Below are 26,286 nucleotides of genomic sequence, written 5' to 3' on the forward strand. Positions count from 1 at the left end.
CCCCTCGGATCTCCTGGCTGTGCCCCTCGGATCTCCTGGCTGTGCCCTCACACCCCTCGTGTGCTGAGGGGCAGCCAAACCCCCCCGAATGCCACCTGTGGGGCTTTTTGAGCTCGTGGGGTTTGTAGCTAAGAGTGAGCCCTGCAGCTCTGCCCACGGCCCAGAGCAGGCTCCCTGCTCCCAGTGCTTTTCCAGCAAAAGGAGCAATCCAATTAAGGGCCAAGCAGATTTGGGCTCCTTGAGTTGGCAGAAAATACAGAGAGAAACCTGTGCCTTTGGCTCAGGGTAAAGACAAAAATGGAACTTCACCATCATGATAGCAATACTACCTGTGTTTAACTACATCGTGGAGATTTTTTGCTGTTGGAGAAGAATATAAATGCTGTCCTAAACAAGCTGGTTAAAATCTAATCTGAATTATCTCCCTAGAAGGGCTCTACTTCTGTCTTCTATCACAGCAGTGTTAAAGGGCTGTGGTACTTCACAAGATGACAACACTAAGAATTAGTCTCTCGAGCTCTTGAACCAGAGACCACATTCAACTGTGCAGCCATTTTACAGCAGCATTCAAAGATTTACTTTTTTTTTAAATACCTTAGCAGAGACCAGCAACAGCACTGGGAGATTTTACCCTGCACATAAGTTTATCCAAATTTAGCCGTGGTGGTCGTGGCAAGAATGTAGGAACAGGGCAAACATGTAGTGATCTCCCAGCCTTCAGGAATTTGCTGCTCAGGCTTTTCCTGAACCAAAGGTAGCTTTTCCATTGACATCTTTCCACGAAGAAACCAGAAGGCTTTATTTAGTAATTTTCCACCTCTCAGAGAGAGGAGCTCTGTTTCACTTTGCAAAAAGAGGACAACAGTGTAATATTTGGAAAACCCTTTGGGAATTATAAATCCACTTCATTTTGTCACACTGAGGCCCCAGAAAAGGAGGGCAGCAGTTCAGGGTAAGGCATGTTCATACTGGTACTCACTGGGCAGCCAGTGCCAGGTTAAGACTTGGAAGGTGCTGGTTAAAAGGATAAATCATCCCTGCAGTTCCCAGAAGAGGCAGAAAGGGACAACAAAAAAGAACCTGATCCTGCTCTGCTGAAAATGTGAATGTAGGCCACTGACAAACAACTGGAACTCCCAGAATATTCACTGGGTACTCAAAAGCCACATTCCTGATTGTATTAAAGCAAGACCTGAGAAGCTGGAGATGGAGGTACAGGGAAAGAGAAAAAACTCCCAAGTCCTGTACCCACCCATGCCCTTTTACAGCTCCTGCCCTGTTATTATAGCTCCTTAAAAGCTATTTCTCCCTGTCCTATCATTTTTGCTTCCTTCTCCCAACTAATCACTTTCCTAGAAACCAAAACCCACTTTTTTTTTTTTGCCCCTTACTCCATATGGCTCAAGATTGGGGTCACCAAATCAATCCTGGTATTGCTAAAAATAGGAGCTTCGGGAGCCTGAGACCCAAAACATGCAGCTTTGCTTAAAACCCTCTTATACTCCTCAAGTGAGAACATAAGTTGCTGCTGAGCAGCACAGAACTTGCAGCAAAGTGTTGAAAACCCTGTCAGTTAAAAATGTAACAAATGAAGTCTGAAAGCAAACCATGAATATTGCACATCTAAGCCCTGTATCAGGTTCAGCACCCTCAAAACTTGGGAGACACGGGAACTGTTCCTGGCTTCATCGAGCAGTTTGTTTCTGAAAGCCAAGAGCCAGGAAGGGAACTCTGCATTTCCAAATGCTGTCCCCTCTGCCAAAGCTACAGGGGGGAAAACCTAACCACAAATAACACAGTGAAAGGAAATTAAAATACTGAAACCACCCTCGTGTCTGACAACAAGCAGAAAAGCTCTCACAGTACCCAATGGTTACAGACAGGTACTCAAGCATCATTCCCAACCATATTGCATAACAAGCTGGCACAAACAGGACAAAACTTAAGTATTTCCAAAAGTCAGAGGTGACAGCACTTACACTGGAAGGGGAAATCCAAAGGTGAATGTGATCTACAGCATTATATGGTGGGTACCACACAAAATAACCGTGTCAGGTTTTAGCTTACAGGGACCAAATGCACCAAATACACCATTTCTCAAAGCAAAATGAAGCACCAAGGAGTTGCAACCTGAATGTATTATCCCCTTAGTGCAGCTTTAGAGCAATTGTACAAAAGAACAGCTCTCCAAGAACAACTAAAGTGTCTGTTCCTAGTTAACCCTTTCACCTGTGTTTGGAAGTGTCTGTACCAAGCCCTCCAGTACACCTGAGACACACTCAGATTTTATTTTACCTTTAGGTTTTACCTTTAGATTATATAAACCCCACTTGTTTCTGATGGGAGGGGTCACACACAGTGCAGCAAACAAAACCAGCCCTGCTCACTTTGCCAGACTTGAATTTTTTTGCTTCCCAGCATGGAAATGCAGTGAAGCAGGTGATGGGAAGCCAGACCAGGCAAGCCCCAGCTTCCCAAATTACATAAAAAGGGAAGAGTCCATCCAGGAGACTTCCAAAGACCAGGCACAGACCGGCTCTGAGTCACAAACCCAAGATGTTTGGCTGCTCTGGGATTTTGAAAACACTTCCCCAAGGCAACCCTCTTCCAGGGAAGTGCTAAACCTCCTCAGCAAGTGCTGAACTCCCTGTTTATGTAGCCTGGCAGCACAAAAGAAGCTGCAGAACTTGTCTTGCCCTATGCAAATGCTGAAACCAAAATGATCTCCCTAAATAATGGGCTTCCTATTTATTTCCTAGAGTCCTTGAGGTACCAGAAGTGTAAACCAAGCTCCCTGGTAAGAGTCTAAACTGCACATCTCCAGCCACAAACCTGAGAAACATTTCTTACTATGCTAAATCCAGCAGACTTGCTTTATATATATTTCTTTCTTCCATGTCATTTATTCCTGGCTTGCTTTGATCTCAACCTCTTCACTCTCGCCTCAAACCTCACTGGAATAGTTTCCAATCCTTTTTGTGCTACACCCTCCCCTTTCTAAATAAAGATTACACAGGGCTGCACAGCAGGAATGGGTGCAGAACCAAGAGTCATTCTGCCTGAGGAGAGGGATTTGGGGGTGTTGGTGGATGAGGGGCTGGACACACCCTCACATGTGCTGGGACACAGAAAAAAAAAACCCGTGCCCTGGGCTGATCCCACAGTGAGGGCAGCAGGGGAGGGGGGATTCTGCTCCTCTGCCCCCTCAGGTGAGACCCCCCTGCAGAGCTGCCTCCAGCGCTGGGGAACAACAGCACAAGGAGGTGGAGCTGCTGGAGTGAGTCCAGAGGAGGCCACGGAGCTGCTCCAAGGGCTGGAGCCAGGCTGGGAGAGCTGGGGGTGTTCAACTGGAGAAGTTCCAGGGAGACCTTGGAGCCCCTTCCAGAGCCTAAAGGGGCTCCAGGAGAGCTGGAGAGGGACTTGAGACAAGGGGGACAGGCTATAAAGTGAAAGAAGGCAGGTTTAGGTCATATATTAGGAAGAAATCCTGTCCTGTGAGGGTGGTGAGGCCCTGGCCCAGGTTGGCCAGAGAAGCTGTGACTGCCCCATCCCTGGAAGTGTCCAAGGCCTGGTTGGATGGGGCTTGGAGCAACCTGGGATAGTGGAAGGTGTCCCTGCCCATGGCAGGGGGTGGAATGAGATGAGCTTTAAGGTCCCTTCCAGCCCAAACCATGCTGGGATCCTATGAAAATGTGAGTCAGCTGCCTGCAACCCTGGATGCTACAGCAAAGGAGACCAGACAAAATATGAAGTTCCCTGCAAAAGGTTGCTTTGGGTAAACTATCTGTACATTCAGGTTGGGAAACCTCAAGCAGAAATTATCCACCAAAGGATAACAAACAGGAATGTGTTCCCATTGCTTGAAATGCAGAGAAAAATCAGACCAACAACACGTTGCAAAACTGGGTATTATGGATGTTCTCATGTTTTGACAAGACCTTTCTAACATTACAACACCTGCATAAATTTCACAAGACCAACGAACAGTGCAGCTGAACTCCAGTTCAGAACTGCTTTTAAAACAGCTTAGCATTATTTAATTCATTATTAGGAGTTTTGAATGAGTATGAAAGGCATTAAAATACTTCTGCTTTTACTGCTTGAACCTAAGGTAGGTTCTAGTTAACTACCACAAAGCTTTTATAACAAACCATGGGAAAAAATAAATGCAAGAGTGCTCAGTCAATATGGTATCTGCTCAGGTTTTAAAAATGCACTCAGGCATCTGTTTTTGCAATCTCCTGCTGTACGCCTTCACCGAATTATTTCAGTCTGCCTTTGGTCTGCCATGATGTCTGCTGGGAGCCTACTGCATTGCCAAAATCCTTGTCAAGCTCTTTTCTAGGCATTTAAGATCAATTTTCTCTTTAATTTCAAATATACTCTTTGTCAGTTTTACCAACCTCCCAGAATTAAATCCTTTTTCGCCCACTTTTAACAGCTGAAGTTTTGGACCAACTGCATCTTTTCTTGCCCTCCCTTTGCTAGTCCATGATATTCCCCTTCCTCTTATCTTCTGGTGCCTTCAACATGCTTGTTACAAAATCCATTCAGTTTAGGTTTCCCACCAACTGCAGGAGCTCCAGGAGAGCCCCCATGAGCCCTGGGTGTACTCACACTTAGCCAGGAGTCACCAAAGGTGAGAAATAGTGAGTAGCTGCACTAAGCAGCACCTTGGTTCAATTGAGTCCCTAACGTGGCATTTTCAAACATATAATGTAAAACAAGCCTACAGGAATTAGAGCAACACAAGATCACATTTCCTGGTTTATTCAAACCAGAGCAGGACATTATGATCTAATTTTCCTCTACAAAAATGTCTCACACTGCAAATCTCTTTAGCTTGTCAGGTACTGCATTGGGCACTTTCCTCCTCCTCTGGAAAATCTGCTGTTTCCCAACAGCAGATTTATTATATCAAAAGGCTTCTAACCTGATAACAAAAGGTAACAGAGTTGATACAAAGTGTCCCTGAGACTCCAGCTCAGGCACTGACATTCCACCTACACTCCCAAGGAGCAGAAGACCCGATGCCTCTTCCTCCAACACACCTGCAAAGCAGAGCTCTGCTCTCCCAACCTGCTGTAACATCAAAGCCATTCCCAAAGGATCAGGGCTCTCCCATCCCACAGGGTGCCACGTGGGGTCAGATTTACTCACCATCTGCCTCCCGGGATGAGAGCCCACTGCTCACACCTCCCCCCCCACACACACCCCTGCCAGCAGCCCCAACCCTGCCCCGATGTGACTGTGCTGTTCTCCTCTGCACTCTGAACAGCAACGGGGGGAAAAAACCCACCTTGCCCTCAAAAAAACTTACTGTTAATGACAGCAGAGCTACAGCTCCTGACACTGCACGGTGATGAAGTGATGAAGAACCTTTGTAGCCTCAGCAGTTACTGTCTTTTTCCTTGAATGAGTTTGCATCGGTGCCTCAGTGGTGACTTCACACCAAGACCCAAATAAGCTTTGAGCTTATCAACAGGGCATGAATTTTTATCAGTCTGCAGTAGTTGTTTTACAAGGGGATAAAGACTTTCAAGTTTTGACACAGACGTTGCACCCAGGCTGAATTGATATTTAGTTCAGACTCGATCTCCTTCAACCCCCATGCTGCACCAGACATGAAAAAAGTGTTTTAACTTGGAGTGAAAATAAATTTAACATATCAAGTAAGATTTTTAAAGCCGTGCAAATAAAGTGGCAGATAATGACAACGATTTGAATGACTGGATATCATAACTGATATGAAGCTTTGATAATTTCTCTGTTATGTTTTAACAGCCTTTCTCCCTCCTCCAACTTTAAACAAGTCAGGTTTCATACTCCAGAATCAACTGGGCAAAATGACAAGCCACTACATTTATTACTAAATACTGCCAAGGAGATTGTTTGGAGAAGTCTGACTGAACACCTAAAGACCATCCTCAAACATCTAATGGGCTGTGTGCAGGATCAGATACCAGACTGTGGAATTACAGACCAGTCAATCCAATTTCAGCCTCCAGACAGAAGAAATCTGCTTGGAAGTGCTCAGAAATAAAGAAGGGCTTGGGAAAAGGAGGAACCAGGCTGTGTGGGCTACCTGTGCTTTGCTACAGCTTGCCCACAGCAAGCTGACGACCTCCTACTATAAAGTTAATGAGAACCAAAGGCAACTCTAGAGGAGAAGGAACAAATGCAGCTTTCCTAATTTTAGTAAAGCTTTTAACACTGCCTTATACAAAAAGAAAGCCCCACCCAAATGAAATCTGGTTAATGTAGCCAGGTGTAGCACTTGCAAGGTTTTCAGGAGCTGCAGTGCAGGACCAAGCAGATGGAAACAATGAAATAAGATCAGTGCTGGGCTGGAGGGTCTCGGACACCGATAAAACCAACTCTGGTTTGGTTGAGAAGATAAAATAGGACTTGTGCTCATAAGAACATCCAAGTTCATAAGAACACCCAAGAACTCCGTGGTTCAGGCAGCAAAGGAGGGCAAAGCAGCAGTGCTGCAGCAAAGACCTGAGCACCAAAAAGGATCCCACTGGATGAGAGTCAGTAATGTTCTACTGTAAGAAACCATTTTTCTGGGGATGCAAACAGGAATGCCATATGCAAGACACATTGAATGATCCTTCCACTCCAGTGAATCTTGGTCGGGTCCCAACTGGAAGTGTGTCCAGTTTTACACATCACACTCCCAAAAACGTGACTGAAGCTCCACAGAAACGATCGGGAACAGCCAGGAAAAGACAACTTACCAAAAACCGCCCTGACAATTGACCTGGACAGAAAGGCAACACCCTCCTCCCTGCTCTGAATTGCATGGGTAAAAAGAATAGAAGTTAAAAGATAGGAAAGCAGGTTTAGATTAGATTTACAGGAGAACTTTCCAGCTACTAGATATGCAGGAACAGTTTATCTAACTTTGAATCTTAACAGTGGGAGCTGCGGGAAGTTAAGAAGAGCCTGAACACTCCGGCTTTACAACCTGAGGATGAATCACAGGGGTTGCATTGTCCTTTACAATGCAAGTCTTTACAACTGACTCCTCTAAAATAGTACCTGCAGCAGAAGAAACAGCTCACTGTGAAGGCACAAGTGCCCCCCATTCATGAATTTAGCAAGATATAGTCTTCACACAGTGGTCTGTTGGAATGTCAGTACCGGCACTTATCGCCTCTTTACCTGTTCCCTGAGATCTGGTGGAACTCGGCGCAGTTTCCAAGGATAAACACATTAGTCACACTGCTTGTGGTTAAGTTTCCTATGAGGGAGTTGTAGGAGGAAGGAGAATAGCAATGGTGGGGAGGAGAACAGAACTTTGAACATTCTCCTCGATGCTCAGCCCACACTCCTGCTCCAAAAATGCTGTATTGAAACCATTCCTCAGCTTTATCTGGGGACCATTAAAAATCACGTCAGAACACAACCAGTGCGATCCTTCCCCTGTACTCTGCGTTGGTGAGGCCACACCTTGAGTACTGTGTTCAGTTCTGGGCCCCTCAGTTCAGGAAGGACATTGAGGGGCTGGAGCGGGTCCAGAGAAGAGCAACAAGGCTGGTGAAGGGACTGGAGCATGAGTCCTATGGGGAGAGGCTGAGGGAGCTGGGGTTGTTTAGCCTGGAGAAGAGGAGGCTCAGAGGTGACCTCATCACCATCTATAACTACCTGAAGGGAAGTTCTGGCCAGGTGGGGGTTGGTCTCTTCTCCCAGGCACTCAGCAATAGGACAAGGGGGCACGGGCTTCAGCTCTGCCAGGGGAAATTTAAGTTGGATATCAGGAGAAAATTCTTTACAGAGAGAGTGATCAGGCATTGGAATGGGCTGCCCAGAGAGGTGGTGGATTCACCATCCCTGGAGATTTTTAAATGCAGACTGGACGTGGCACTGAGTGCCATGATCTAGTAAAGGGACTGGATTTGGACCAAGGGTTGGACTCGATGATCTCAGAGGTCTTTTCCAACCCAATCGATTCTATGATTCTATGATATGGGTGAAAAGCAGCAGTCAGAAACAGCACTGCAAGGATAACAGGAAGGTTTCTCACTTGCTCTTCTAAGAAGAAACTAATTTTAAGAATTAACTGAGCTAATTTGCCTGATTTTATGGTCATTTCTATCCTGGTGTGTTCTGTTTTTAGCCAGCGAGTCGGTTCCTTCTCCTTCATCCAAGCAGAGGATGAAGAGAACAGAACTAAACCAGCACCACCTAACTTAATTTGGTTTTATTTCCACTTATGTCCAGCTTTGAATAACCCAAGCAATTTTAAGTCCTCAAGAACGGTTAAGAATTCTCTGTGCTTTGCCAGAAATTCTTGAAAAGGGAAGAAAACTTGCTAAGAATTGAACTCCCATGTTGCTGTGCTGAAGAGACACTGCAGATTTCATGGGGAGCAGCCCAAGCATCTATTTCAGATGATAAAACAGTCTTTAAAACCCAAGCACTCTGTGGTGAAATTATTACTACACTGAAGTCTTTGGTTTTCCAACTGCTTGCTTAAAAATAAAGATATTGCTAAGGTTAAAAACCAGCAACTGGAAAAGTCATGTTCTTCATTAGCCAACAGCCAAGCACCACTCCATAACCAGGATGCTGTCTGCCTGCTCTGGAGCACTGAAGTGATTTTCCAACAACTACCAACTGGAAACTATGGGTTTAACACAGATCTGCTTGACAGACTGGCTTTTTCCAGCTGTTCTTTGTCATGTTTCCTCTCTTCCAACCCTCCTTTCTGTCACTTCACCTGAACTCTGCTCTGGATCCAGGGGATGAGCCAGTGTGCAGCACAAACCTGACAGTTTTCTCAGTAGAACCTTCAGGAAAAGTTCAGTTTCTGACAAGCACATTTTCCCTTTAGGTGTTTATGCAAGAGCTTTAAAAATAAGCCACACAAGTGTCAAAAACCTACTTTCAGTTTAGTAAGCTCAAATCCATAGGTGAGGCTGACTCAATATATTCTGAATTACATTAACTCTGGAAAAATCACTGGTAATTCAACAGCAATCTCCTGCTAGAGGCAGAAAAAAAAAACTGTTTACCACAAACCCTCAGGATTCCACTGGGCATTTTCTGTGCCAGGTGAGTGGTGACCTGCCCTGCAGTTCCAACAGGTCCATGCCCATTCCTTTATCATCCTGAACTCACAGGGTTCAACAGCACTTGGACTATCACCTTTCCTTACACTGACAACTCCACATCAATAATAGATAACAAAACTCTGCATATGCACTTTGGGATCCTTCCCTGCACCTTCAAAGCACCGTGTGTGGGAGAAGTTTTGTTTTTAAAGATGTCACCGACAGACTTGCACAACCCTATTCAAACCACAGCACCATTTTTCTAATGACTTACAAGGAATAGACACAAGTCAGGAAATGGTTGTACCTATCCTTCATGCCAAAGAGGAATTGTTCTGTTTCATGATGTGTCTCATGGGTTATTATTTGCTGAAAAAGAAACCAGTTCCTCTGCAGCAGGGCCTAAAATCTTTAAATTAAAACTGGGGTAAAGATTCAACAGGAGCCAAAAACCTTAGTCAGAAGGATCTCCACCTTTCACTTGCTTTGAAGTGCTCTACTCCTTCCCAAGCAGACTTTCACTCACCTGTGTAAGCTCCTACAGAATTACAGATACTCAGAGGCTCCCTCACCGTTTCATTGTCTGGATGACCCTCGTTTACCAAACAAAAATTAAGGAGCTTCCAGGACACACCTGTGATCTGCAATCTTCCCTCACGCCAAGATCTTCTACTCTTGGTCAGCTTCATGCCAGGCGTGGAAGTCAAGATAAAGACACTTTCCATCTACGCCCAAAATTTGATCGTTGACCTCCAGACATCTAAGTCCTGTCAAACACCAAATGTCTGCACTGCCTACCAGCCATTTGGAATTGCTATCCCAGCTGCTGGCATTTAACACCTTGCCTGCTAACTCTGCACAAGAACAGCCTCAGGCACATGACCCATTTTAACTTGCTTGTCAGAAAACCCAAATTCAAGGGTGGAATTTGTGTGGAAACACACCACACCCTGCGATGAGAATGCTCAGGTGGCACAGGAAAGGTGTCTACAACAGAGACCCACACTTCATCCACAACTCATCCCAATGAGCACCTCCCTGGGAGCTCACAGAAGCCAGGTCCCTAATTCCCACTGAACTCCAGCAGGGTTTTCCCACACTCTTGTAGGCTCCACAAAAAAAAGTGCTTCATTCTAGAGAAAGCCTCCAGTTTTCATTCAGACAGTGGGGATGCCAAAGCTGCTTCTGCTTAATTAACAGAGGCAGACAAGCTCAGTTGGTTTCAGACTGCAAAATCTGCACCTACTAAGGCAAAAATTTAATCTGGGACCACCTGGTCTAGTGGAAGGTGTCCCTGCCCATGGCAAAGGGTGGAACGAGATGAGCTTTAATGTCCCTTCCAAGCCAAAGCAGCCTGTGATTCCACGATTCCATGACTCTATGATTCCTCTAGAGCAAGGAGCAGAGGAAGCTAACCTCATGCTGGAGGCAAAATCCACCTCAACAAAAAGCAGAACGCTAGGACTGAATATTATCCGCAGAGCAGAAAGGAATGACAGAGAAAGAAGGATGAAACAACGAAAACTAGTGGGGAATTGGTGTGTTAGCAGGGTAATCTTTCCTTCTAGACAAATTTTCCCCATGGACATAGATCAGTCTCCCGTGAGCCAAGATCCCTGCCCTTCCCCTCACTTGCAGGCCAAAGCATCCCTGACCATGATGCTGCAAGAGAAGCCGCTCCAAAGGGCCGGTGCTGGAGCAGCCCTGGAGCAGACAGACCCTGCCTCGGCTCCCGCCTGGCCTGGCAGGATCAGACAGGCATTTCCATCAGCGCTGCAGGATGTTCCTTGGAGCAGGAGGCTCGGCTGGACCAGCCTCTTGGCCCCGCTCCGCTCTGCCACTAATTGTCATGCACTTGGCTGCGAACTCACCGGGAGGAGGCACCGCGCTGGATTTAGCTCACGCTATCCTACAAGGCTTGGGGTGTGGTGGGCTGTTTTCTCGTTTCGCCGGTTTTTAATTCCTTCTTTTACGCTCCTATCAGAAGGACCTCTCCAGTTGCTAAGGAACTACGGGGTTTATTGCATTATAAATGATTTAAGGCGGCCCGGCAGATGCAGGTTCAGTAGGCGGGAGGAGATGAGGAGATGTTCCATTTTACCGGCGGCACGAGGCGCCTCAGGAGGAGCCGGGGCGGGGGGGGGGGGGGGGAACGCGCCAGCCCCCCCTTCTCCTCTTTCACCCCTTTCTCCCCTTTCCCCTGAGGGACCCCAAGACACAGGGATCCCCCCAAACCCCTGGGTCACCCTCCCACCCCCGGGGTTGCCCTCAGCCCCCCCGCCGCCATAGCAACGCGCGCCCCCCCCCCCCCCCCCCCCCCCCCCCGCCGCCGCCCTCCCTCACCGTTCTGCGCCGCGGCGGGTCCCGGCAGCAGCGCGGCCGTCGCCAGCAGCAGCGAGAAGGCGGCGGGCAGCGGCCCGGAGCGCGGCATCCTCCTGAGACAGGGGCAAGAGGAGGAGGAGGAAAAGGAGGAGGAAGGAGAGGAGGGTGAGGCGGCGGGAGCGGCGGCGGCTCCGTCCGTCCTTCTCCGCCGACCTCCTACCGCAGCGCAGCGCCCGCTCTCGCGAGAGCTGCCGGGGGCGGGGGCGGCGCCGGGTGTGAGGGGAGCGGGAGGGAGGGGGGTGGTGTCACCGCCGACCCCGCCCGGCCCCGCCGCCATGATGGCGCGGTTCGACCCCTCCGCCTCAGCCCCATCGCGGATTCCAACCCCTGCCTCCTTCTGCCCGCCGAGCTCCCGGGCCGGCGGCGGGAGAGAGACGCCAGGGCGGCGGAGAGCTGCCCCTGCCTCGCCTGAGGCTGCCGTCCCCTCAGGGGCGCCATGGCGGAGCCCGCCTGAGGGATCCGTGGCCTCTGAGAGAGATCCATCCCCTCTGGGGCGCCGTGGCAGAGCCCTCCAGCTGCGGTGTGCGGGAGCACCACACTCCTCGCTTCTGTTCTTCGTGGGCTTACAATACTTGCAAGCACAGGGCAAGAGCTCTGCTCGTAACTTATAATTTAGAAGTTTATGTGCTGCTCTGCAGGGACTGCAGCGTGTCAGCGTAACCCGAAGTCCATCCCAAATTGTTCAGCTTCAGGGCCATACACCCAGAAAAGACGAGAATTATTTTAAACACTATCCATCACGGCTACTCTTTCATATAAAATAAAGTGTTTTTTCAAGGGCCACATCTGTTTTGCACAAGTAGGAAAACAAGGCCACGTGAAGCAAAGGTGTTTGCCCCCTGCTAGTGGTGGAATTGGGGGCAAAAAGCACAAAAAACTCACTTCTGGCTCATTGGACCAGCCAGGCATTCTGAAACTTGGCTGTAGATGAGCTTTGGGGGGGATTTCTCTTACTTTTCTTTCATAAATCACACGTACAGGTTGCTCCTTGCACTGTGGTTGCTGTGTTCTGTGCCGGTGGTGGGAAGATACAAGGCTTGCAGGAGATAATGGGACAGACTAGCAGAGGATACTGGAAATAAAAAACAAAAGAAGAGCAGAAAATCCCTCAAAACCAGATTTTCATCTTTCTGCAGAGTCCTCAGCTTCCAATCCAGAGATCTCTTCAGGCCCAGATGTGCCCACAGCAGGGTGGACTGAGGGGTGGGTGCAGCATTGTGGTAACATCCAAAACTGTCCTGATTTCCTGGCTTTGTATCCCTGATCCTTTACCCTGCCCAGGTCATTCTCAGCTGATGGTTAACAAACAGACCCCAAGTCCTTTTATTGCAGCTGTGACTCACTGAAAACAAGGATCAGACACACCTTTTCCATGAAAACCCTGCTGAACTGACTGCCCGAGCGCTTCAGGACTTGGATGAGGATCGTGGGCTTAGTGACTGCAGCTTCCCAGGGCTGAGGTCACGCGTGAGGAGCGTTTTTGGGCATGTGCTGGTGCCGTACGTCATCCTGGCTGCCCCTGCCTCTCCAAGGATGCCGGATTTGATGTGCATCAGAGATTCCACTGCGCTGGAGAATTTCCATGGTGCATTTCCATGACTCACTATTCGTGCCAGCTGATTCATCTGTGTGACACTACTGTGTGTTTTCTTGTGGTGTGGAAACATCCTCTTTTATCCCCCTCTGTGGAGCAATTCTGACAGTAGCCCTTGCAAACCAGACAAAACGGGGAAAAGGATCCAGAAATCGTGGCTTTGCACAGCGGTGTCCTTCTTCCCTGCTCTATGCATGCTGTTTTTCCAGTTGAATATTAACTCTGGAGGATTTTTCTCTAACTCTCCTCCTTGCAAACACCCACTCAGTATTAGGCCTTACCTACACTCGACTGTTTTCCAAGTTTGGAACTAGTTAGCGCTGTGCTTTTCTGTGAGCAGGCTTTGGATCTGCACAGTAATACTTGTTCTGTAACCATGGCAGCTCAGGGTGACTCACGCTGCCACAGGCCTGGGCCCAACTTAGCAGGAGGATTATTCTCCCCTCTGTCACCAGCTCAGCACGCTGAGAAGCTGGAGCTTCTCCCCACAGTTGCATAACTGAGCCCTCAGGTTCGCGTTCCTTCGGGGACAGCGCCAGGACACGGTGCCCTGCTCCCAGCTGCTCTGCCCTGGAGCCTCCCTGCCAGGATGGAGCTGGTTCCCCAGTGTGGTTAACGAGGGTGCTGCACACACTGAGCTGACCTGTGGGTTTGTGATCAACACACGTGCTGTGAACATACAACACAAGAAACCCAAAAAGGTGACGATGGCCAGGAGATGTGCTGATGGATCTGATCCAGAGCTTGCTGTTGCCTTCAAGAGTCTCTTGGCATACGTGAAATTCCCACAGATCTTTTATATATATATATTCTTTTATATATATATATAAAAGAAGATCTATTCCTGCCATACTCAGGTATCCAACCATAACATAGGGTAAAAACCTGTTGTTCTGCCATGCATGAGTGAATCCTCTTGCAACAACTTGTATTTATAGGGGATTTCTGGAGGAATTCACCAGCAGTAGATTCAACATAGTGGTTGGTAGTAAGGAAAGGCCTGTTATTCCACCAGACTGAGTCTTTGCAGGCTGATGGGTGATGTGTTTGGCTTGTGTGGTTCCTAATTTCCTCATGGCAATTCCTAATTTCATGAGTGGCAGAGGAAACTCGACCATGGCAAAGTTTCCAAATCCCTGCATTTTCGCTTCTGTCAAGACCCATCTTTTCACCTGGGGTATCTCAGTTTGGATTATTCTCTGCTTATTCCTTAGGACTTCAGCACAAGGACAGAAAATCTCGGAAACAAAACAAGCAAAGGGGAAGAAAAAAAACCACCATAATCAGCAGGAAATTCAGGAGAGAGTTTCAGTTCTCAGAGAGTAGCAAAGAGGTATCGTCCTTTTTTTGTGTGTGTGGGGGAATCTTTTGAACTTGTCTTCTTGCAACTGGAATTGTTTAAGAGATCCCTGTTATTTCCATGTGTTTATTGATATGCTTTGGGACTTGAAGAAAGTTTTCATAGAATGGTTTGGGTTGGAAGGGACCTTAAAGATCACCCAGTTCCACCCCCAGCCATGGGCAGGGACACTTTCCAGCAGACCAGGTTGCTCCAAGCCCCGTCCAACCTGGCCTTGGACACTTCCACGGATGGGGCAGCCACAGCTTCTCTGGGCAACCTGTGCCAGGGCCTCCCCACCCTCACAAGGAAAGATTTCTTAGCTTTGCCTCACTTGCAGTCACCCTGTTTGGAACCTGTTACCAGTTGAAAGCGTAGGGTAGAGCATCAAACACTCGCTGAGGTCCAACAGCAAACCTCACCTTTTGCAGATGCTGGATAACATCAGTTAATGCTTTGAGGGCGACATGCCAGGGAAAGCACCGATCCCAGAAGGTAACTCCGACCTTATGCATGTGATTAATGTGTATTAATCTCCCCAAAGGCACAATGGCAGGTGGAGAACTACATGAACCTAATCAGATAACAGAATGGAGCCACTGAACAATGGTGACACCGCCACGGTGAGTCACCAGAAAGGCTCTCTGGCTCATACAGGCAAGTGCTGCACAGGTGACCCTTCCAGTTTTCATCCTGAAGAGCCAGAAAAAGATTAAACTGCAAAATTAGTACTCTGAGGAACGAGAGGTGAAGGAAAAGCTTGTCAAATCACGGAGCGACATGCTCTGAGGGATAAGAGTCAAAGGAAAAGCTGCTGAAACCAGAGAAAAATGGGATTTAAAAAAAAAAAGAAAAGAAAGATCTCAGGGTAATAATAATTAAAAAAAAAAATCTAGATGTGCTTTGTTATGTAGCAGAAAGCTGACTTGACACATCTCAACCCCATGGGTAATGGCAGCTTGGTTATTCTGAGCCATCTCCCATCCTCCTCCTACATGTCCAAATATTCCTGTCAGAACTGGTCAAAATGTTTTAACTTGATTTTTTTTTTTATTTCGTTATTTCTGAGCAGAAATGTCTTTTCATGCAAAACAAACATTGTGACAGAAAGGGTAACTTTGGTCAGGATGATTTGTAATGTAAACAAGGAGTCCAGTGAGAAATATCATCATGTTTGACATCAGCTTTGTTATGACAGAAATCTGAAGTTTGTCTAACCTTATTTTCTGCAGGAAAGGAGATAGAGGGACAAAAAGAAATCAAACTGCTTTTTTTTTAACTCCCCTCCCCCTGAGCCAACCCAAAATTATTTCTCTCAATTGCAGATTTTTCATCCATCTCAGCCACACCATAATGTTTTTCTCCACCCAATTTTTTAGGGAACTGGGTCCAACAACTTAGTTTCCAGTTACAGACACACAAGAGCCATTCCCTGACCTCGTTATCCTGAGGAAAAGGATATTATCCTGCTGCTTTTTTTGAGAGCAGCTCCATCCAGCCACAGGCAGGATGTGTGGGGACAGCTGTCCTGCGCTTCAGCTTGCTCTTGCATGCTGTGAGTCCTGGCAGGGGGCTTCCGAGGGGCCCGGGGGAAAACCTGAACATGTGGAGCAATTTTCGGGATGCAGAGGTGAGGCTGTGGGTGATCCGTCAGGACTAGACGGCAGGTGGCACCCATGGATTAGCACAGGGCTCGCTCCAGCCAGGCTGGGCAGTGCCTGCAGCTGGGCTTCAGCTTCACCTTCCATGAGCCACAACTGCAGGGATTTGGGCTCTTTTGCTGCCATGCAGGGACATCCCTGTGTCCTGGGGCTACTCCCCACAGGCCAGACTATTCCCATCACATTTTATTTGCCTGGGGACTCAGCTTGGTTTTGGACAAGGGGGTGCCCACGGCAATCAGGGGTGTTGTGCCAGGGCACTGCTCCCAACGGGATGGGGAAGTAAAGGGAACACCGTGGCTGGCAGGGAAGGACCAGTCCCAGGGTACCTGAGTAAGGAGAGCAGGAGGCAGCTGGGGTCAGCCAAGAGTCCCTGTCATCCTGCACATTCACAGCAGTAGGGCAGGCTGGAGGAATCAATCCATAGCTCAGGATCAATCCTGGTATGGGCAGCCACAGCCAGGTGATCCCTAGGCAGGTCCAAGGGGACAAAACAGAGCTGAGCTCAAGCTGGGAAATCAGTCTAGATCAGGATTCACATCAATAGGGTCTATAGCTGCAGGTATAGCTGGGACTAAACTAGAGACCAGCACCCCAGAGATGCAACTCAAACTGGGACCAGCCCTGGGCTGAGCTTAAATGGGCTCCCAAGCTCATGGGCAAGTGTGACTGGGAATTCCATCCCAGGCGGGGCTGCTCGGGGCTGTCAGTGCCTCCAGGACTTATCCCCCAGCCTGCAGGCACTGGTTCCTCAAGAGGTAGAAGACCTTGTGCTGTCCTCAAAGTGCTGTTTTGTACATCAAGGGACACCTCAGCGAGCCATGTGGTCCCTTTTTTCCCCCAAGGATATATTTGGCTGTGCCACCCTGGCCCTCTGCAGTGGAGGTCTCTTGGTTTGTTCAGCCTGGAGAAGAGGAGACTGAGGGGAGACCTCAGTGGGACCTTCAACATCCTCATAAGGGGCAGTGGAGGGGCAGCACTGATCTCTGTGGGATCCAGTGACCCGAGGGAGGTAAAGGGAATGGCCTGAAGTTGTGTCAGGGCAGGTTTAGATTGGATATCTGGAAAAGGTTCTTCCCCCAGAGGCTGGTCGGGCACTGAACAGGCTCCCCAGGGCCATGGGCACAGCACCAAGGCTGCCAGAGCTCAAGGAGCCAGGGTGGGATTGTTGGGGTGTCTGTGCAGGGCAGGAGTTGGACTGGATGATCCTGATGGGTCCCTTCTGACTCAGAATATTCCGTGATTCCACAATTCTGTGAATCCCTCCTGGGCCCGTGGGGGAACACCCCCGTTCAGGTGCCCTCGGGGGCACTCGTTCCCGGGTGGGGCTGGAGCAGCTCCGTGCCCGGCCATCGATGGCAGCTGAGCTATCATGGCTCTGCATCGACCGCCGGCTCCCGCCCCGGCCCCGCCGGGCACAGCCCAGCCAGGCAGAAACGCCGATACCCATCTGCCTAAACGGCGGGGATTCCAATGAAATGGAGACAATGAGCCTGCGATCAGCGCGGGGGTGAACAGAGGGAACGGCCCAGCCGGGAGGTCATTGCTGAGCTGGCGAACAACAGCCCCAGCAGCACAGGCTGCTCGGGGTGGTGCCGCTCGTTATCGCATCTATTCTATCTGGTGCTTGTTTTCCACATCCCCTGCGGGTCATCCTTTACCAGCTAAATCAAAATTAAAGGTATTATCCAGCCTTTACAGTGTGATAAATGGTAGAATTGGATACAGTTTTCCTAGTCTTGCCTGATGCAGGTTAGATTAGACATGGGTTTCTCTAACCTTAATGGCTCTGTCTGATCAGAATTCTGTACTGCCCTGGGGCACATTTATTTTAGCCAATGATGCAATGGTTTAATCAAAGTGATTTGGTGAAACCTGAGGCTCCCTTCTCCCTTGAGAGTATGACACCCAAAATAAATACAGTCATGAGAAAGAATGGGTTCAGCCAGGGGGGCACAAATAGACTTCAAGGGCCTTGAGCAGCTTCATGTGGGACCCCCAGCCACCCACACCCTCTGCCCATTGCTCCATATAAGCTCAGAGCCAGTAGATCTCTTGGTTTGAGCTGGAATGTGGATAAGTCTGTTCTACCTTGGGCTTCCAGCCTGGTTTTATTGGAGTGGGATTAAGTTCTCTCGTGTAGGTGGCCCTGTCTCCTGTCTGAGCAATGAGGAGGGATGTGCTGGTGGCTGACATTGGGATTTTCATGTCCCCTGCTGACAGGTAGGGTGTTCCTGGCATCCCATGAGACCCCAAGGCATTGGCAGTGCAATGAAAAGGGCCATTTTCCTGATGCATTTGGCTCTTTGGGAGCTGGAAGAAGAGGGATGGAGCATGAAAACCTTCCCAAAACTGAGGTGTGACGCACCAGATCCAGAAACTTTCTCCCAGCTGGATGGGGATAGCAAAATCCTAGAGTCATCTAGACCAGCCAAAAAATATTGTTACAACCCCTGAGAAGTGGATTCAGGGCTGGGGCTGTGCTGTTTGGTGCCATGTGTTGAGGTGTCCTGTGCAGGGCCAGGATTGGACTCCAATGATCCAACTTGGGATATTCCATGATTCTGTGCCCTGCTAAGGCCCGGAAATGAGCTAAATTGGGAGAAGTGTGCATTTTTCGTGCAGATTTTAGGCTCTGTGTGCGTGTTGGGGATGACATTTGGCCTTCAGACTCTTTTGAAAAACGAGCTACTGAGGAAGCTGCGGTGGAGGGGCTTGGGAACGGCTTCTGGATGCGCACGTTAAAAGAAAAGCAATTTATGAGGAGAAGATTTTTTTATCAGTAGGAGAAAACGAACAATGGGGATAACAGTGAGTGACCAGGGGCTCGACTGAGTATGTCCTGTATCTCCCCTCCAAAAGCTCGAGGACTGTCAATAGGGGATGTTTAATTGATGGCAAACATTACTGCTGGTGCAGAATCTGAGCTGCTCCAGCCTGAGCGGGGAAGGCTTTTATAGCAGCGAACAGATGAGCATTGTGAAAGATGACTGTGATTCTTTGGGCATTTCTGGGTTAGATTGCAGTAAAATTGCAGCAAAAAGCAATTTTGCTTTAATCAACTCTATAACAAAGCCCCAACATAGTAAAGAGTAGAAGGCATCAGAAGATAGGAAATTGTCAGCCTTGCTGGAGCTGAAAGATAAGATTGTACTCCCCTACAGCTACACTAAAAGAAGATAAATTATCCATAGGGGCAATTCAGAAGGAAAATAATGTACAATTAAAGTTGTTTGAATTACAGTTTTGGGGAAGAACGGGTGGAGGAAAAAGCCAGTTTCAATGGAAAGTCTGAAACCTCCTTCCCATGTGCTTTTAGAAAGGAGAACTAGTTTTGGAAAAAGAAAAAAAAAAGATGATAAATTGGGCAGGGCAACCTAGGGAACAGCAAAGGATGTGTCTCTCTAAGGGACCTTAGAGAGAGATGCTGAGCCTGGGGGGGTGTATGCATGGGAAGAGAACTGGCTCTGAGCTTGGCAGGAGCAAGAGGCAGGTCTGGGAAAGATTGAAGAGTGGCAGGAAGGCTGGAGATCTCATCTCTGGAGGTCTCTGCCAGCAGTCCTGGCTGGTTTGCCTCTCCAAGCCTGTGGCTGGGTGGGTGGTGGAGGATGGCTGTGCTCCAGCAATCCTGGGGTGCCAGGAGCAGAGGTGGAGCTTGTTCAGCTATGACCAGGAGCATCTCTTCACCCCCCATCCCCTCCCCGGGGTCTCCAGGCTCCAGCACGCATTGCTGTACCCTGAGATGCTGGTGGGCTTTGGGGATGGTTTCCAAACTTCAGATAAACCTCAGTCCCAAGGCCATGTGGTGCTCAGAAAAAGCCACTGAGGAGGGTGCAGAGGTATGTGGTTATTTCAGGCTGACATCTGCCCTTCTTTGGGCTTGATTTGAGCAGAGTGCAAACAAACCACAGGGTAAAGGTTAAAAAAAGCTGCCAGAGGAGTGTGTTTGCACGAGCTCATATAACTGTCCTGGAGGTCCCTGTATTCTGTGGAGGGGATTCCCCTGGGCACTCTGCAGGGCAGGTGGGACCTGTGGCCTCATCCCCAGCTGGGTCCACGCCACAGACCTCCCCCGAGGCCCATCAAGCTGCTGCAGAAGCGTGTGGGAGCAAACAGCTGATCTTCAGCTTGTCGTGACGACATCTTTGCCTGCCTTCGTGAGTGGGAATCTCCTTGTGGGACTGTTCCTCAGCAGGCAGCAGGATATCTGGGAGAAAGTCGGTGTATCCTGTGCTGCAAGATCCCCTAAAAAGCTGACGGTTCCTCTTACCGTCCCACCAGCCACCTGTTGAGGGGGCCCTGCTCCAAGCAGATGGTGTGGGGAGGACTGTGATGGGGATAATGGTGTGAACGTGGCATCTTGTGCACGATGCATTTGACACGTTGCCATGGGACAGCTGCAATTTATGAGCTGAAAGCATCAGCCGCAGACAAGCTTTGTAGTGACTTCTGCAGTTGCCATCTTCCCTTCCTTGCTGGCAGCTGCCTTGGAGGAAGAGAGGAATGAGGAGGAGGAGGAGGATGCTGGTGCTGAGATGGAGGAGCTGCTTTGGGAAGGGCTTTTCTTGGAAAAAGCTCTGTTCTGTGAAGCACAGGGTGGGCTCCAAAAATATGTGAGCCTGGAAATGTGGTGCGCTTGAAATCAGCTGCTCTGGGAGCAGCAGCGTGGGGGTTATTCCATCCCAAGGCTTCATTTCCATTGGATCATCCCTTTCCCACTGCTGTAATAACTCCTTCTCCCCTGTGAGCTCCTGGGAGATCTGTGTCACAGGTTATGGCTGGGATGGAGCAGTGGATGGGCAGCCAGGATGTGTGCTGGCACCCTGGGCTGTGTGTGCTGCTCTGACTCCTGATGAATTCCTACCCAGGCTGGTAGGAGCCAAACCACCCCTTCAGCTTTGACCTTGCTTCAAACTCAAAGTTTGCTAGTGCATTCCTGGGGAGAGGAGGGACAGCCACACGCTTAGTTTTCCTAGGAAACTGGGCTTGAAAGGGATATTGGGAGTGTCTAACAGCAGGGACACTAGTGGCATCGTGGTGCCCTTGCTATAGGGATGCTGCTGGGGTCACTGGTGGGCACCTCCCAGGCAGGAGCCGAGATCCAAAGAGTCTCAGGATATAATGCAGCCTCACACTCCTGGCTGTTTACATCATGGATAATTAAGGTTATATTTTGGGGGAGAATAGCATCAAGCTTTGTGTTGGAATTGGAGTCATGGAATAGTTTGGGTTGGGAGGGAACTTAAAGCTCATCTCATTTCACCCCCCTGCCATGGGCAGGGACACCTTCCAGTATCCCAGGTTGCTCCAAGCCCCTGTCCTGGCCTTGGACACTTGCAGGGATGGGGCAGCCACAGCTTCTCCTGGCAGTCATGTTGTAAATAAAAGTGTTGAGTCAAGCAGTGCCTGGGGAGAGCCCGAGCAGCTTTGAGGGTCAAACGTGTTTGTGTGCACGTAAGTGGGGAGCAGAGCTATCCTCTGCACCTCATCCCGTGTGTGAGTGGGCTGAGTCCCTGATTGCCTGGGAATGGTTTGTTCCTCCATGAGGGCTCTTTTGAAGTTCCTCATAGCCGGGCTGTGGTGCCACTGCTTTCCCTGGGACGTGGTGATCCCGTCCTGCAGCTCCATTTTGGCACTGCCCAGATATTTATTCCACTTGATTTCCCTTGAGCTTGGCTGTGCTGTTGCTGCTGTGCTGCCTACATGGAGTTTACTTGTTGTAATATGGGGCTTTGAGTTTATTGAAGAAAAGACCTTAAGGAAAGGTTTTAGAGATAACCCTCCTTTTTCCCAAACCATGAATTGATGAAAGGCATAGTGAAAGTAATCTTGCAGAGGTGTTGCTGGGGAAAAGAAAAGCCTGGTGACTTTTCTCTGATAAGAAAATACCTTACTAATATTTACAGATAGCTGGGCTGCTCTGAACTGAATTAATTTCCTGGGAGATCAAAATGCAACACGTGCTTTGTAAGTGAACCAGGAACCCCTGGCTCCTGTCTGCTTTTCTGTCAACAGACAATTTGTCTGGTGTGGTCAGGAGACAGAGCCCTCAACGCAGCTTGGGGCCACCAGGTAAATGTCCTGGCTAGGCATGATGGCACCCAGGTAGGAGGTGGCCCCATGGCAGTGTTTGGAAAGTTGTTGTCATCAGAGATCAATGAAAGCTGTGGGGGTTGACAGGAATATCCATCAGGTAAGGGCGGGAAATGCATGGATGTGATCTTTGGCACCTCCTGCCTCCGCCATGTGAAGTTTGGGAAGAAGCTGCCAGCACTGTGGGGCCTTCACCACATGTTAGGATGGGCTCTGCATTTCCCACTGCTGCCCCAGATGCGGCTCAGCCTATGCTGCAGAGGACACACGGACCAGAGCTGGGGTGTCCAGTGGTCCCAGTCCCTGGGGGAGGTGCCTTTTGCAAGGTATCAGTGCTGGATTTGGAGCATTTCTCTGACCTCAGGTTTTCCAGGTGCAATGTTCCTGCTCCCTCCCAGGCTTGGCTGGAGGAGGAGGAGGAGGATGGGGTGGGACAGGCCCTGGCTATCCCACTATGAGGCTTGTTCTGGGACAGGTGAAGGCTCTGATAATGGTTGGAGCACAGAGGGCTGATGCCTTTGTGAGAGTGGAGGGTTAGTTCTCATATTTCTTAGGTTTGGGGGGAAAATACCTCTGCTTTTTGCCGCCTTCACACTGTCCTTGCTGCTGCTGAGTCCCAGCCTCCCTTAGCTGCTGGAGAGCAGAGGTGTTGGATGCTGATGGCAACAAGGCTGGGTGGAAGGACTGGGCAATTCCTGGGAAGGATGTGGAAACAAAGCATGAGGAAAGGAGAAGGAAAAGGCCTCGTTTTCCATGTGTGGGGGCAGGGAAGTCCTCTCCAAGGGCCTGGAGCACAGCTCAGCCTACCAGCTGGCTCTTCATCCCTTCCTGCCCCAAAGGCAATGCAGCTGGAACAAAGAGGAGCCTTTTCATCCTGCAATGTCTGCTCCAAGGCAGGTTCTGGAAAAACCTCTGTGATCAGGGCAGAGTCATATCCCTGCTCCTGAGGGGCCCTGGGGCAAGTGAGGAGGCAGGGAATGACAAGGAATGACGTGGACTTAACCCCCCCTTAATGTGCTCTGACTCTGCTCCTGAGAATGGGATCCACCAAGGATCTTGCCTGAGCTGTGCCCAGCAGAGCAGAGGTCTGGGGAAGGGCTCCCACCACTGCTGCAAATTTAATACCATTTTAAAAAATAAACACCTTTGGGCCTGGAGAGGCTGCGTGGGCTTGGCTGACTGCCAGGCACAGCAGGCAGGAGCCTGCCCTTGGCACGCACATGTGTTGGGAAGGCTCTCCTAAGCTTTCTTGGGAATGCAGACCCCCGTGTTGTGGGATGGCCCTGTGCTCACCCTCCCTTATTACCCCTTGCAAACCCCTCAGGATGATTTTGCACCAGTTTGGGCAAAACTAAGTCAAGATGGTTGCAGTGTTGGCTCTGTCCCCACTCCCCAGTGCATGTTCCCACCCCTTCCCTTGCACTGGGGCTCCCCAGTAGGGATTTGGGGTGCTGATCCTGATAAATTGTTAATTTTGCAAATAAAACTCAGTGGGAATAGTTATCCGCAGTAGTGGGAACACAGCACTGGCAGCCCAGACCTCTAGCACTTCTAGCTATTGGCATCCTGGGTTTTATCCAGATTTTAGGATGCATAAAAGCTCCCTGAATTTCGGGAAAACCATCTGCTGCAGCTGGTCTGAACTGAGAGACAGATGAAGCCTCTGAACCTCCATTTCGGCAAGTCCCGGTGGTGGGGGCTTGCTGGGTCTGTGTTTGGGAAGGAGAGGGATGGTGCACACCTGGGTGCCACCAGGTGTAGGGTCAGGGTCGGCTGGGTGTCCACTGCACCTGGAACTCATCCCGTTTTCCCCAGTTTCCTGCTGGGATGGTCCTGCATCTGGAGCCTGTCCTGGGCTCTCAGCTTATGAATGACCCTCATGTGCTGCAAAAATGCCGAGCTGTCTGCAGAGCAGCCTCTGCCACACACAGACCTAAAACATCTGGTGAGTGACTCACTGGCCCCAGCCCCGACCCTGTGTCTCGGGACAGCCTCATCCCACGTGTTCCAGCTCCGCTCCTCTGAGTGAGCGGGACTGAGGTTATCCAGACGCAGCCTCAGCAAAAAAGCCTTGGGTGTCCCAGCTTGGTGTTGTGGTGCTGGTTTTCTCTTGGGACTGACTCACTGCTCGGCCTCCAAAACCCCTTCCTGCTCCTCCAGACCCTTTGTTTTTGCCACTGTGACATTCCTTGCACTCGTTTGAGGAGCCAGACCTGTTTTCCATCTGTCTGAGGATTCTGCAGCAGAGTAGCTGCATCCATTGAGGTGATGCAGTTGCCACCATGTGAATCCAACTAATGTTTCCAAAGGGATGATCAGGATAGAACAGGTTGCCCAAAATAACTGTGGCTGCCCCATCCCTGGAAGTGTTCAAGGCCAGGTTGAATGGGGCTTGGAGCAACCTGGGATAGTGGAAGGTGTCCCTTTCTGTGGCAGGGGGTGGAACAAGATGAGCTTTAAGGTCCTTCCAACCCAAACCATTCTGGGATTCAATGATTTTGGCAGGTTTGGAGGATGGAAGTTGGCACATAGCCAAGGTGGGATTTACCCTCCATCCCCCTGCCTTGTGCTGAACCCATCCTGAAGATGCTGGGTGGAAATACAGGAGAGACTCCTGGGCATCACGTGTTTGATTCCTACATCCTTAGCAGCTGGAAACTGGTGCTGTGCAGCATGGGAAGGGGAAACATCCACACAAGCCTCTCTGGGATGCCCAGAGCTCACCCACATGCTGTGGACACCTTGTTGGGAGGCTCTGGATTTGCCCCAGCACATCCATCCGTCCTCTTCAGCTCTCCCTCCTCCCCTTGATCGAATTCTGGCTGAGCATGAAATTAAACTTGCAAATTGCAGCCCTTTCTGTATTTTTTCGGGTCATTATTATGCACATTTCTTATGCACATACCTTGGGTACTGCAGGGTTTGAGGAAGGAAAATCAGCCAAAAATAATCATTTGGAATGGAGAACATCTACTATTTCAATTCTTCCCCGGAAGCCCTTTCATTGTTAATTATGAGCAGACTTGCAAGCAGCACATATTTTAATTTTTAGCATGTTTTGATGTTAAAAATCTGCCTTTGTTTCCGAGATCCTTGGTTTTTCCTGGGTTTCTATTTAACACTAAGAAAGCTCCAGGTTCTCAGATGCTCACTTTGTACCTTCAAAGACCAACAGAAGCAGAGAGGCACTTGTGGCTAAGATATCAAAGCTGTGATGCTGCTTTTATCATGTGAACTGTTGGGAGAAGGGACAAAGTGATGACGCTGTGATGGTGTGAAGCCCTGCCCTGGGCAGTGCTGGGACTTTGTGTCTTTTCTGGGGGAGTCTCTGTGAGGATCTTGGATTCCACTGTATTTTTGGGGGGCTGAGCTTTGATGCTGGAGATGCCCGTGGAGCGATTGCGCCTGGGAGAGGGAATTGTCTGGTGCAGAAAGTCCCTGCAACCCGCCCCTGTCTCCCTGCTGCAGCACTGGGGGAAGATCCACTGGATCTTCTCCACCAGCCTCTAAAAAAGGACAGGGACAATGTGCCAGCAGGGATTCCAACTGTATCCCAGGCTGCATCCTCCCAGTGTGGGCAGCGGTGGGGGAATTCTGCCCTGCTCAGGTGAGACCTGCAGAGCTGCCTCCAGCAGCAGAAGGATGTGGAGCTGCTGGAGCCAGTCCAGAGGAAGCCACGGAGATGCTCTGAGGGCTGGAGCCCCTCTGCTCTGGAGACAGGCTGGGAGAGCTGGGGGTGTTCAGCTGGAGAAGAGAAGGCTCCAGGGAGACCTTAGAGCCCCTTCCAGTGCCTAAAGGGGCTCCAAGAGAGCTGGAGAGGGACTTTGGACAAGGGCCTGGAGGGACAGGCCAAGGGGGAATGGCTTCCCACTGCCAGAGGGCAGGGTTAGATGGGATACTGGGGAGAAATTGTTGGCTGTGAGGGTGAAGAGGCCCTGGCACAGGTTGCTCAGAGAAGCTGTGGCTGTCCCGTCCCTGGAAGTGTCCAAGGCCGGGTTGGACGGGGCTTGGAGCAACCTGGGATAGTGGAAGGTTTCCCTACTCATAGCAAGGGATGAAGTGGGATGATCTTTAAGGTCCCTTCCCACCCAATCCATTCCATGATTCTATGACATGGCTCCTCAGCCGGAGCCGGCACAGGCTGGGATCATGGAG

General features: G+C 49.6%; 1 protein-coding gene and 1 long non-coding RNA gene across 2 annotated transcripts in view; one reads left to right on the plus strand and one right to left on the minus strand.

Moving 5' to 3' along the window:
- Positions 1-11,736, minus strand: part of NPTN (neuroplastin) — a 47,537-nt gene extending 35,801 nt beyond the window's left edge. The window contains exon 1 of the mRNA XM_027657535.1: positions 11,406-11,736. Within this exon, the coding sequence (XP_027513336.1) occupies positions 11,406-11,721 (316 nt within the window). The 5' untranslated portion in view covers positions 11,722-11,736. The remainder of the gene's footprint in view (positions 1-11,405) is intronic.
- Positions 11,706-17,105, plus strand: LOC113953878. Its single transcript, XR_003530050.1, has 3 exons — positions 11,706-13,029; positions 14,253-14,371; positions 14,922-17,105. It is a non-coding gene; the product is annotated as an uncharacterized LOC113953878 (long non-coding RNA).
- The last annotated feature ends 9,181 nt before the right edge of the window (positions 17,106-26,286 follow it).

Source organism: Corapipo altera, unplaced genomic scaffold (assembly GCF_003945725.1).
Source record: "Corapipo altera isolate COAL_440 unplaced genomic scaffold, ASM394572v1 308, whole genome shotgun sequence".
Lineage (NCBI taxonomy): Eukaryota > Metazoa > Chordata > Aves > Passeriformes > Pipridae > Corapipo > Corapipo altera.